Source organism: Octopus sinensis, linkage group LG3 (assembly GCF_006345805.1).
Source record: "Octopus sinensis linkage group LG3, ASM634580v1, whole genome shotgun sequence".
Classification (NCBI taxonomy): Eukaryota; Metazoa; Mollusca; class Cephalopoda; order Octopoda; family Octopodidae; genus Octopus; species Octopus sinensis.
This window is the reverse complement of record NC_042999.1, coordinates 152211805-152223548: the sequence shown is the minus strand read 5'-3', so window position 1 is coordinate 152223548 and position 11744 is coordinate 152211805. Positions and strand designations below refer to the sequence as shown.

Here is an 11744-nt window from a genome sequence, read left to right as displayed (position 1 = left end):
AATAATCTTTTCTTTATTTATCATAAGAACCAAACACAAAACAAAACTGGACAATATAAAACAAGAGACAAGTGAGGTTTAGCATGAAAATATGTGTATACAATAAAAACAGCAACAATTAAATTCAACAATAAAATTCCCAAAAAGTGGGAAGTTCTACCTAGGCCCAACCAAGGAACCCCACACATCTTAATTTTGTGAAATAACACAGCAAAGACTGCAACCTGCTTCAAGATCAATAATTTTGGGATAAAAACTGTTTTCTTCCTATAGTCAATAGTCTGAGTTTCTCTAAACCCTTCTGATAGCATCCTGCCCAAGAACACTCTTACTTCTACGACGTAAATTTCTCATTTTAAAGAGATCTAAATTAAAACTATTTCGTTTTTGGATTTGGCTTGCAAGATTCTTGACATGAGTTTGTGTGTTGAAGCATATTCTGTTGTATCTGGGGAGAGTCATTTTCTTTTTGTGTCTTATAATTTAACACACTCACCGGTAAAATTTCCACATTTCTTATTTTTATTTTCCTAAAATTTTCATTGCGTCTTGCAACCTTTTCAATAATCTTGACTGTCCGTTATTTACATTGCGTTCCTTTTGTTTTCATCAAAATTTAATTTATGTTCTAAACACCAGTTATAATAAGGTCATTTTTATGAAATTCATTATTTTCAAAATCAAAATGTCGAATATAGTAATAGAAGGGTTAACAATTGAAGCTTCTAGCAACCACCATATTTTCTGGTGTTACTTCCAGATATCCCAATGTTAAATGAAACTTTAGATAAAAATATAGAAATGTTTCCACCTTAATTTAGTAGAAAGAACATTTGACTTTTTTCCAAAGATATAAAACCCTGTCAGCTAGAAGCAGTAAGCTAATGTTCTTTTATGGGTCAATAATGAATTTCCCTATCCATTGCCCTTTGAGAAAGAGAGCAGTGTAATAATTTGACCTTGACAAACCTGAAACTGTTTTTGATGTCAGAATTTTTGTATAAAAGACAAAACTAATTTCTAAAGACATTAAACTTCTGAACTGTACAAACAAATCAACTGACCTTGTCACAAACAATTTCCTCAGATACAGCTAAAAGTAAATAAGTTCAATGTTGAACTAAATGCAGTAATTGAATATTATACCAAACAGTCAGTTGTCTTAATGGTTCAATCAGTAGTTCAACATATTTATCTCACACTGTTTGATCGTTTATATTGAATTCTTATCTTGGACACACACACACACAAAATCAAAGTAGGAGATAGTTCATTGAATAATCTACTTCCGATTGTTCTTGGTATTTTATCTTGGTGAATACCAAACTAGAATCTGAACTTAACACAAGAAATGGGAGAGAACTAAATCCTGCAAGATATTTTGTCAGATGCCCAGTCTTGTAATTCATATTAACAAGTTACAAAGAATTTACAAAACAGGGATCAGATAAGCCTTGATACTTCATCTGGAGTGACTGGCACTTTGAATAATAATGGTTTCGAATTTTGCTACAAGCTCAACTATTCATGGGGCAATGGGGTTAAGTCGATTACATCAACCCCAGTGCTCAACTGGTACTTATTTTATTGACCCTGAAAAGATGTAAGCCAAAGTTGACCCCTAGCAGCAGCATTTGAATTCAGAATGTACAGTAGGAAAAAATGCCACTATGCCTTTTTTTCCAATGCACTAACAATTCTTTTCTACTCTAGGCACAAGGCCTGAAATTTTGGGGGAGGGGGCCAGTTAATTAGAGCGACCCCCAGTATGTAACTGGTACTTAATTTATCAACCCCAAAAGGATGAAAGGCAAAGTCAATCCTACCAGAATTTGAACTCAGAACGTAAAGACAGACGAAATAGCGTCAAGCATTTTGCCCAACATGCTAACATTTCTGCTAGCTTGCTACCTTTCAACAATATTCTTTTCTACTCTAGGCACAGAGCCTGAAATTTTTGGGGAGAGGGCCAGTCGATTAGATCGACCCCAATATGCAACTGGTACTTAATTTATCAACCCCGAAAGGATAAAAAGTGAAGTTGATGGAATTTGAACTTAGAATGTAAAGACAGATGAAATACCGCTAAGCATTTCACCCGGCATGCTAACGTTTCTGCCAGCTTGCTGCCTTAAATGCGGTAATAATTCCGTCAACTACTGCTTTGGTACTTTGGATAATAATAGATTGAAAAATTACTTACTGTCATAAGGTTCTTTGCCATATGAAAATATTTCCATCAGCACAATGCCAAAGGACCAAATATCGGCTTTTGTGCTGTATTTGTTGTATAATAACACCTCAGGAGCCATCCACTTCACCGCCATTTTCAGGCCTGAGAAAAGGCCAAAAAGAGAAAAAGAAAACAGAGAAATTAACGATGATTAGTCACAATGAAATGAGTCGTAGAGTTAATAAATGTCCTTGAAAGTTTAGAACTGTACATGTTGAAGAAACCTCCTGAAATGGTAATAGATGTATATTTATATTACATACGTAATAAAGAGAAGCAAGGTTGGGTTGTGTGTTGAGAAGTTTGTTTCCCAACTGTGTGGTTTTGGGTACAATACCACTGTACGAGACCATGAGCAAGTGCCTTCTATTTTAGCCTCAGGTTGACCAAAGCCCTGTGGATAAATGTGGTAGACAGAAAGTGAAAACAGCTCATTATATATATGTTTGTACATTCTGAGTTCAAATTCTGTTTGGCAATTACTTGGTGTGTGTGTGTATGAGACAATGCTTCCTGAAAACTATGCTACTCTGATAAATATAATAAAACAAGAAGTTGTAAAATGTTTTCAGTATTATTTATTCACCATTACATGTGTTTCTTTTGCTAATAGGAATTACAAAGTTGTACAAGTTGGATAAACATGTAAGAAATTTTCTATTAGAACTTCTTCAGATAGTGAATCAAAAAACACTACTAATATATCCATATTCTTTTATTCTTTTATTAGTTTCAGTCATTTTACTGTGGCCATGCTGGAGCACTGCCTTTACTTGAGCAAACTGACCCCAGGACGTATTCTTTGTAAGCCTAGTACTTATCCTATCTGTCTCTTTTGCCAAACTACTAAATTACGGGGATGTAAACACACCAACCTCAGTTATCAAGTGATGGTGGGAGGGGGACAAACACACCCACACAAACACACACATACATATATATATGACAGGCCTCTTTCAGTTTCCGTCTACCAAATCCACTTATAAGGCTATAGTAGAAGACACTTGCTCAAGGTGCCACAAAGTGGGACTGAACCCGGAACCATGTCATTGGTAAGCAAGCTACTTATCACACAGCCAATTCTGTGCCTATATATGTGTGTGTGTGTGTGTGTGTGTGTGTGTGTGTGTGTGTGTGTGTGTGTATATATACATATGGAGCCTGGGGCAGCCCCTGGCTCCCCAGACCCCGGTCGAACCGTCCAACCTGTGCTAGCGCGGAAAACGGACGTTAAACGATGATGATGATGATGATGATATATGTATACATACACACACACACACACACACAAATACTTATAAATATACACACACAGCGGGTGTTCAGAGTCCATATATTACCTTTACAATTTGAAAAATTCAGAAAAAGAAATGAGAGATAAATATAGACCACTTCCATGTGAATTCCATTGGTTGCATGCAACACATGTAGACAATACACTGCAACATATCATGGAAGTTGTAAATATAATTAATGAACACCATGTATAATAAAACAACAAAGACTTTTGAAGCTATCAAGGTACAGAAAACAGGCATGTAATTAAATGTTGCCAAATATATTAGAATATCAGTTACATGCACCAGTCAAGAACAGCCGGATGCAATGTAACTGATATGGTGTTGGTGTTGGTGGTGGTGGTGGTGTTGTCTTTGTGTAGGTGTTGAGAAATAAAAGGATGTGAGATCCAGCAGCAGTGGGGGTGTTGAAAAGAAAAGACGGAGTATAAAAAGTGAAAGTGCAGAGCAAGGCAGTGCAGATCAGTGAGAAGAGAAAGGTGCTTTACTCAAATGGCCAATGTAATGCTTGCAACAGGCTTTGAAATATATGAATTCCATAACTGAGCCCTGATACCAACTTTTTACAGATTTCTGGAGAGAACATTTTTTTTTATTAGCATAACATACAAAGATATACACACACATACATAAACATATACATATTTATATATATATATAGTGCCACATGACTGGCTCCTGTGCCGTTGGCATGTAAAAAACATCATTCAAGCGAGACCGATCGGATTGGAGCCTGGTGTAGCTTTCTGGCTTGCCAGCTCTCAGTCAAAACCGTCCAACCAATGCCAGAATGGAAAGCGGACATTAAACAACAACGATGATGATTTCTATAGCTGAATGCCAACCACTTTACAAAGTATGCCGGTCACTTTTTCCATGGCACCAGCACTAGTGAGGCCATCAGTAACTTACAAGTCAAGACCCCCAAGACAAAATGGGAATGCAGTATGAAAGTAGGTGTAGAGAGGCTAAAGTAGGAAAAAAGGACAGGAACAGGTGTCTTGCTGTCAAGGAGATACATGGCTAACCCAGCAAGAAAAATAGGAAAAGATGGATGGGATGAGATGTCAGAAAGTACCATCAAGATGGTTAGAGAGAGAGCAGGGACAAAGAACCAAGGATGGCTGGGTGGGTAACAAATATTGATTGGATTCAATCATGTAAATTTTGTCAATACCATGAGGCTAACTACTTATTAGTCAGACACTAATAATATCAGATCAATAAGGAAACACACATACCCACACAGGCACATAAATGAACACATTTAATACATAAGTAGAGGATGTGAGCATACAAAACGAGTATTAACACTAATGCTTGTACTCAATTACTTTTTTAATATAACGAGATCGACAATATCAAATCTAAAAAAGAACAAAATCTGTATTTCCCATCTAATGGCCTACTTTATGTGTATATCTTCCTTATCAAGACAAAAAAAATTGCTTTGAGAATCGGGCAAAATATTTTTTCCAGTCATACATTTACTATTTATGTCAGAAGCTATTTAACATTTAAAAAATGCACTAATTTCAAGATAGCATCTTTGGTTTAAACAGTTTATCTTATCTGTTGTCAACATGAAATTAAAAAAAAAAAATTTAATGAAAAAAATGAAAATGCTTTTACGTTATAAACAAAACATGAAAAGCAACAAACTACAACTGGGAAATTAGTCTTTAAATATATTTTTTTTTATTTTTTAGAATATGGCTGCTATTTATATATTTATTATTGTTATAAATAGAATGAAAGAAATAATGAAAATAGTAAGAGTTAAGATTACATGTTATGGAGTAATTGAGTTCAATTTAGTAATTTAGCTCACTGCTTAAATTGAGTTAAAAGTTTGCCTTCTGGTACTAATTAAAAAATAAAAAAACCTACGCACACTAGATAATTCATTTTCCTTCCATCATTACTTAAACTTCTGCTCTTTCATATGTGGTGGCTCTGCCTTGTAAGTCACAAGGCAATCCAACACATGCTGGTACCATAGAAAATGCACCCAATACACTCTGTATTAGAAATGTACCCAGACATAGAAACCGAGTCACAACTGATACACTAGAGCAGAAACTGGATCCTGTAGAACCATCAACCCATGCCAGCATGGAAAGCAGATATAGAATGATGATGGTGATGTACATATATATATATATATCATCATCATCATCATCATCATCGTTTAACATGTTTTCCATGCTAGCATAGGTTGGACGGTTCAACCAGGGTCTGGGAAGCCAGGAGGCTGCACCAGGCCCCAGTCTGATCTGGCAGTGTTTCTACAGCTGGATGTCCTTCCTAACACCAACCACTCCATCAGTGTAGTGGGTGCTTTTTACGTGCCACCAGCACAGGGGTCAGAGGAGGCTGGCAAACGGCCACAATATATATATATATATATATATATATATATATATCTTGTTTTCATCTTTTATTTTTTAACTGTTTCAGCTTCTAGATTGTGCCCATGCTGGGACATGACCTTGAAGAATCTTTTAGTTTAGTGCTTATTTTCGTTTCAAGCCTGAGACTTATTCTATTGGTCTCTTTAGCTGAACTGCTAAGTTATGGGGATGTAAACACACAAACACCAGTTGCCAAGCAGTGGTGGTAGTGGGTGAGTGTGCATGGGGACAGACAGAGATAGAAAGACACACATAGATACAACAGACTTTTTTCAGGTTTCCGTGTACCAAGTCCACTCACAGGGCTTTGCCTGGCCAGAGCTTATAGCAGAAGATACATGCCTAATGTGCCAGGCAGTGGGACTGAACCTGGAACTCTGTAGTTGGGAAGCAAACATCTTACTACAGCCACATTTATCTAAATATATATATATATATATATATATATATATATACCAGTTGGATTTGGAAAAATCTTTTTCTTTCATCCACAGTTTTTGTAAATGAACTTTTACCTATAGAAAAGATACTTAAAAACCATTAGCTACATAATTTTGGTTGTGTTATAGTCAAATGATAAGCAAAAAGCTTACCACAGTGTAATGCTGGGAAGCCATCAAATGGTAGATAAATACTTAGAACCTCTCTAAAATTCACTGCATTAGTACATCACACATACACACACACTAACAGAACATCAGAATTAGTGAATAAAAAAAAAACAAGAAAAAACATGAAATATGCCAAATACAAATGTGTTATTAAGCTACACAAGGAAATCTCTAACTTCACTTCCTGTTGCACAGGAAGTGCTGACTTGACTTGTGGGAAATTTCAAATGGCAGGAAATAAATGTAGTAGTAGCAGTAGTAGTGGTGGTGGTGGTAGTGGTAGTAACAACTGAGCTCAAAGACAGTAAAATAACCTCTAAATGTAGCTGTAACGAGATCTAAAATTATTGTTTCAGCTATTAATTTAGACATCAGTAGATTTCTAGCTGGAATATTCTCTGTCCTAACTATTAGAGACCTTTCTCTTATAATAACAGAATGTAGGGTGGAAAAAAAAAAAGAAAAAAGAAAAAAAAAACAGAAAAAAAAGAAAGAAAGAAGAAAGGAAAAGCTGGGAACTAAAAGTCTACATGAATGCTACTTGGCAGTGATTAACATGGCTAGCTACTAATGTATCCTTTTAAAAAGGCAAAAAAGTAGTATTTCAACATTGCCAGATATTATTTCCTTTCTGCATTCCTATAGAAATAAAAACAGTTAATAAAATGGATGTAAATCTTTAATGTTTCATCACCATCATCATCATCTTTATCATCATTTTACATCACTTTCCAGTGTTAGCCTTGGGTTGGACGTGTCCACTGGTCGTTCAGTTTATGTTCATCTTTTCCCATGCTGGAATGGTTTTAGGTGAATACATGTTACGGAAAGCATTACTTTATAGCTGGATGCCCTTCCTCTCACAAACCCATAAATGCTTCTTAATTAAGGGTGTTATCATTCCCCTTTATTATCATCATTGTTGTCATCTTATTTCTTATTTCTTTACTGCCCACAAGGGGCTAAACATAGAGGGGATAAACAAGGACAGACAAAAGTACTGAGTCGATTATATTGACCCCAGTGTGTAACTGGTACTTATTTAATCGACCCCGAAAGGATGAAAAGCAAAGTCGACTTCAGCGGAATTTGAGCTCAGAATGTAGTGGCAGACGAAATACCTATTTCTTTACTACCCACAAGGAGCTAAACAAGGACAGACACACAGATTAAGTCAATTACATTGACCCCAGTGCGTAACTGGTACTTATTTGATCGACCCCGAAAGGATGAAAGGCAAAGTCGACCTCGGCAGAATTTGAACTCAGAACATAGCAACAGACGAAATACTGCTAAGCATTTCGCCCGGTGTGCTAACATTTCTGCCAACTCGCTGCCTTTTGTTGTCATTGTTGTCATCTAATGCCTGTTTTCCATGCTGGCATGGGTTGGACAGTTTGGCAAGAGCTGGCAAGTCAGGGAGCTGCACCAGGCTCCAATTGTCTATTTTAGCATGGTTTCTACAGCTGGATGCTCTTCCTAACATCAAGCACTTTACAGAGTATACCAGGTGCTGTTTCTCATGGTATCAGCATGGCACTTTCTTTTCGAAAATGTAGAGCTGTCACATGATATATTTACTGGGAAATGTCAACAAATGACATTGTCTGTAGATAGATCAGCTCAGCACAGAATGTAAATCATCATCATCGTTTAACGTCCGCTTTCCATGCTAGCATGGGTTGGACGATTTTGACTGAGGGCTGGCAAACCAGATGGCTGCACCAGGCTCCAATCTTGATTCGGCAGAGTTTCTACAGCTGGATGCCCTTCCTAACGCCAACCACTCTGAGAGTGTAGTGGGTGCTTTTTACGTGCCACCGGCACAGGGGCCAGTCAGGCGGTACTGGCAACAATGTCGCTCGAATCTTTTTACACATGCCACCAGCACAGGTACCAGTAAGGTGACATTGGTAACAATCACGCTCGAATGGTGCCCTTTTACGTGCCACCGACATAGAAGCTAGTTGGCTGCTCTGGCAAGCATCACAAAAAGAAGAAAAAAAGTGCCCAATATATGCTGTAGAGTAGTTGGTATTAGGAGAGGACAAAACTGAGATTTGGATCACAACATATTGCTTTATCCCATCCGGTCCTGTTAACCTGCTCAACCTATGTTAGCATGGAAGATAGATATAAAATGATGACGAAGATGATGATGTTTGAATGAGTCAGAATTGTCAATGAAAAAAGAATTTCATTTGAGAAGGTGATGCTATAATGAATATTATGTCTTTGATATAAACGAGATTTTAAGCAGGATCATTTGCATTCATTTCATGTGGGAAAATCTCCATGATATTAGATGTCATCAATCAAATATTTAGTTTTGTTTTTTTTTGTCTCCAAGATTTTTTTTTTTTAATATTTAATTAAAGTTTAAACATGAACTTGTTAGCAACAATGTTTATATAACGAGACAATTAACTCATTATTTCCTTATTTAGTGATAACAATAGCAAAATCCACAGGCTGGAAATAAAATGTATCAAATAAATAGCTACAGCCAAAAAAAAAAAAAAAAAGACTGAACTTAAAATTTTAAAAACCAGGTAGACTTATACACATTATAATATAATTAATCATTATTGTCTGCTTTTTCATAAACAAGTCATGAAAATTTGTGATTCATCAGAATCACTATTACCATTTATGCATATAATTACAAGATTTCTATTAATACAGATATTAAAATAATAATCTCTATGAACTTGAAGGACTCATGTAACCTCTGATAATACAGCTGTGAAATGAGTTGTGTTATTAATACAAAAGACAATTATATTATCAGAGACAGCGTTGTCAAAAGATCTAGTAGCCGTTTCTAATAGGTAAGTGAAGTGAAATATGATGAATAAAGCATCGGGTCTATAAAATCAGATATGAATGAACTTCAGTAATTACTGTTAATTATATTAATTGCTCCATTTAATCCTTCCAACAGTGACATCAAAGAAAATACACAGCAGACAGTTTGCATATTATTAATAAATCAATCACATGGTAATAGAAGACTCAGATAGAGTCCAGGTGCCAAAGATACCAATATAGGATATTGATATCTTTTGACAGGACAGCAAACCAAGATCATCATCATCATCATCATCATCATCGTTTAACGACCGTTTTCCGTGCTTGCACGGGTTGGACGGTTCGACCGGGGTCTGGGAAGCCAGGGCTGCACCAGACTCCAGTCTGATCTGGCAGTGTTTCTACAGCTGGATGCCCTTCCTAACGCCAACCACTCCGCGAGTGTAGTGGGTGCTTTTTACGTGCCACCTGCACAGGTGCCAGGTGGGCCTGGCATCGGCCACGATCGGTTGGTGCGTTTAATGTGCCACCGGCACGAAAGCCAGCCAAGGCGGCGCTGGCATCAGCCACGTTCGGATGGTACTTTTTATGTGCCACCGGCACAGAAGCCAGTCGAGGCGGTGCATTCATCAAACCTACCCAACAACAATAACAACAACAATACAAACAAGATGTTATGGTTATTAATGAAAATTTAACCTTTTTGTTACCGGTGTCATGTAAAAAAGCACTGGGGCTGGCACCATGTAAAAAACACCCAGTATACTTTGTAAAGTGGTTGGCCTTGGGAAGGGCATCCAGCTGTAGAAACCATGCCAAAACAAATGACTAGGGCCTAGTGTAGCCCTCCAGCTTGCCAGCTCCTGCCAAACCTTCCAGCTTGTGCCAGCATGGAAAGTTAAATGATGTTGTTGATGATGATGGTGGTGATGGTGATGATGATGATGATGATGACGACGACGACGACGACGACAATGATGATGAATAATAGTGTAATGTATCTTCGGTAGCAAAACCATGTCTATAACAGAAATCTCAAGAAATACTCAATATTATGTTTGGCTAATTGATAAATTACTCCTAAATGAGCCAGTAAATTCAATAAAGCAATATACCTTTTCTAAAATTGAAGTCGGGATCGTCAGCAACTTTACTCATTCCAAACCCTGCAATTTTCACAAGATTTTGATCTCCGACCAATATATTACGAGCTCCGAGGTTTCTGTGAATGAAATTTTCAGTTTCCATATATGCCATCCCACCAGCAATCTGCGACAAAAAGAAAAAACACAAATTTTAACAAAACAAGGACCAACAAAATCATATAAAAGTCTTGAAAAAATGTCATGTGATTAATAAGCTTTCCTGTTTATAAATATTTAGTTTTTTTAAATTTTAGAATTAATTGGTAAAGTAATCCGACTTGTGAAACACTGATATTAAGTCAACTTTTCTCTGTCTGTAACAAATGGCCTGGCTCTCTGTCAGTTATGACAATGGGGATTCCAGTTGATTCGAACAACCAAATAGCCTGCTCATGAAATTAGCATGTAAGCGGCTGAGCACTCCACAGACATGCGTACATTTAATGTAGTTCTCAGGGAGATTCATTGTGACACAGAATGTGACAAGGTTGACTCTTCCAATTATAAGTACAACTCATTTTTGCCAGGTGAGTGGACTGGAGTAATGTGAAATAATGTCTCACTCAAGGACACAATATGTTGCTAGGAATTGAACTCATGATCCTACACTAAAGCGCTGAATGCCCTAACCACTAAGCTATGTGCTTTCTTATAACAAACATTAACTATATAGAAGCCTTTAATACACATACATGTACACATAAACACCACATGAATTATATATAGAGGCCAACAAAGGAGCTGCTACCTTGTCAAGCAACATGCTAAAATAGCAGTCATGTAAACCTCATATCACATCTCAAGAACCTCTACTGAAACATGTGAAAAGCAACTGTGCTGGTGCCATGTGGGAAGAACCTGTGTCAGCGCCACATAAAAGGTATTCAGTACACTCTGTAAAGTGGTTAGCATCCGGCCATAGAAACCAAGCCAAAACTGACAATGGGAGCCTGGTGCAGGTCTCCAACTCACCAGGTCCTGTCAAACTGTTCAACCCATGCCAGCATGGAAAATGGGTATCGAGTGATGATGATGATGATTAGATAAACTAAGGATGACACCAGGCCAGCTAACCATTCGAAGATACACTCAGGGAAGATCAGCTGCAACAAACTCAATCACAGACAAACTTCCAGTCATGAAGCGACAACAAAACAGAGAGAAAATAAATTAAGGCAGTGCTTCAGCTTGGCCACAGTCCTACGACTGAAACCATTACGAGAATAAAAGGA

The 11744-nt window shown here is 37.2% G+C and overlaps 1 protein-coding gene across 5 annotated transcripts in view; it reads right to left on the bottom strand.

Moving 5' to 3' along the window:
- The window catches only part of LOC115209142 (tyrosine-protein kinase SRK2), a 583066-nt gene that overhangs the window by 877 nt on the left and 570445 nt on the right, over window positions 1–11744 (bottom strand). For 4 of the 5 annotated variants that reach the window (XM_036501496.1, XM_029777304.2, XM_029777302.2 and 1 more), the window contains 2 exons: window positions 10483–10636; window positions 2204–2347 (listed from right to left, as the gene is read on the bottom strand). In XM_036501496.1, the coding sequence (XP_036357389.1) occupies window positions 2204–2347; window positions 10483–10636 (298 nt within the window). The remainder of the gene's footprint in view (window positions 1–2203; window positions 2348–10482; window positions 10637–11744) is intronic. The other variant, XM_029777305.2, reaches the window with a different exon arrangement.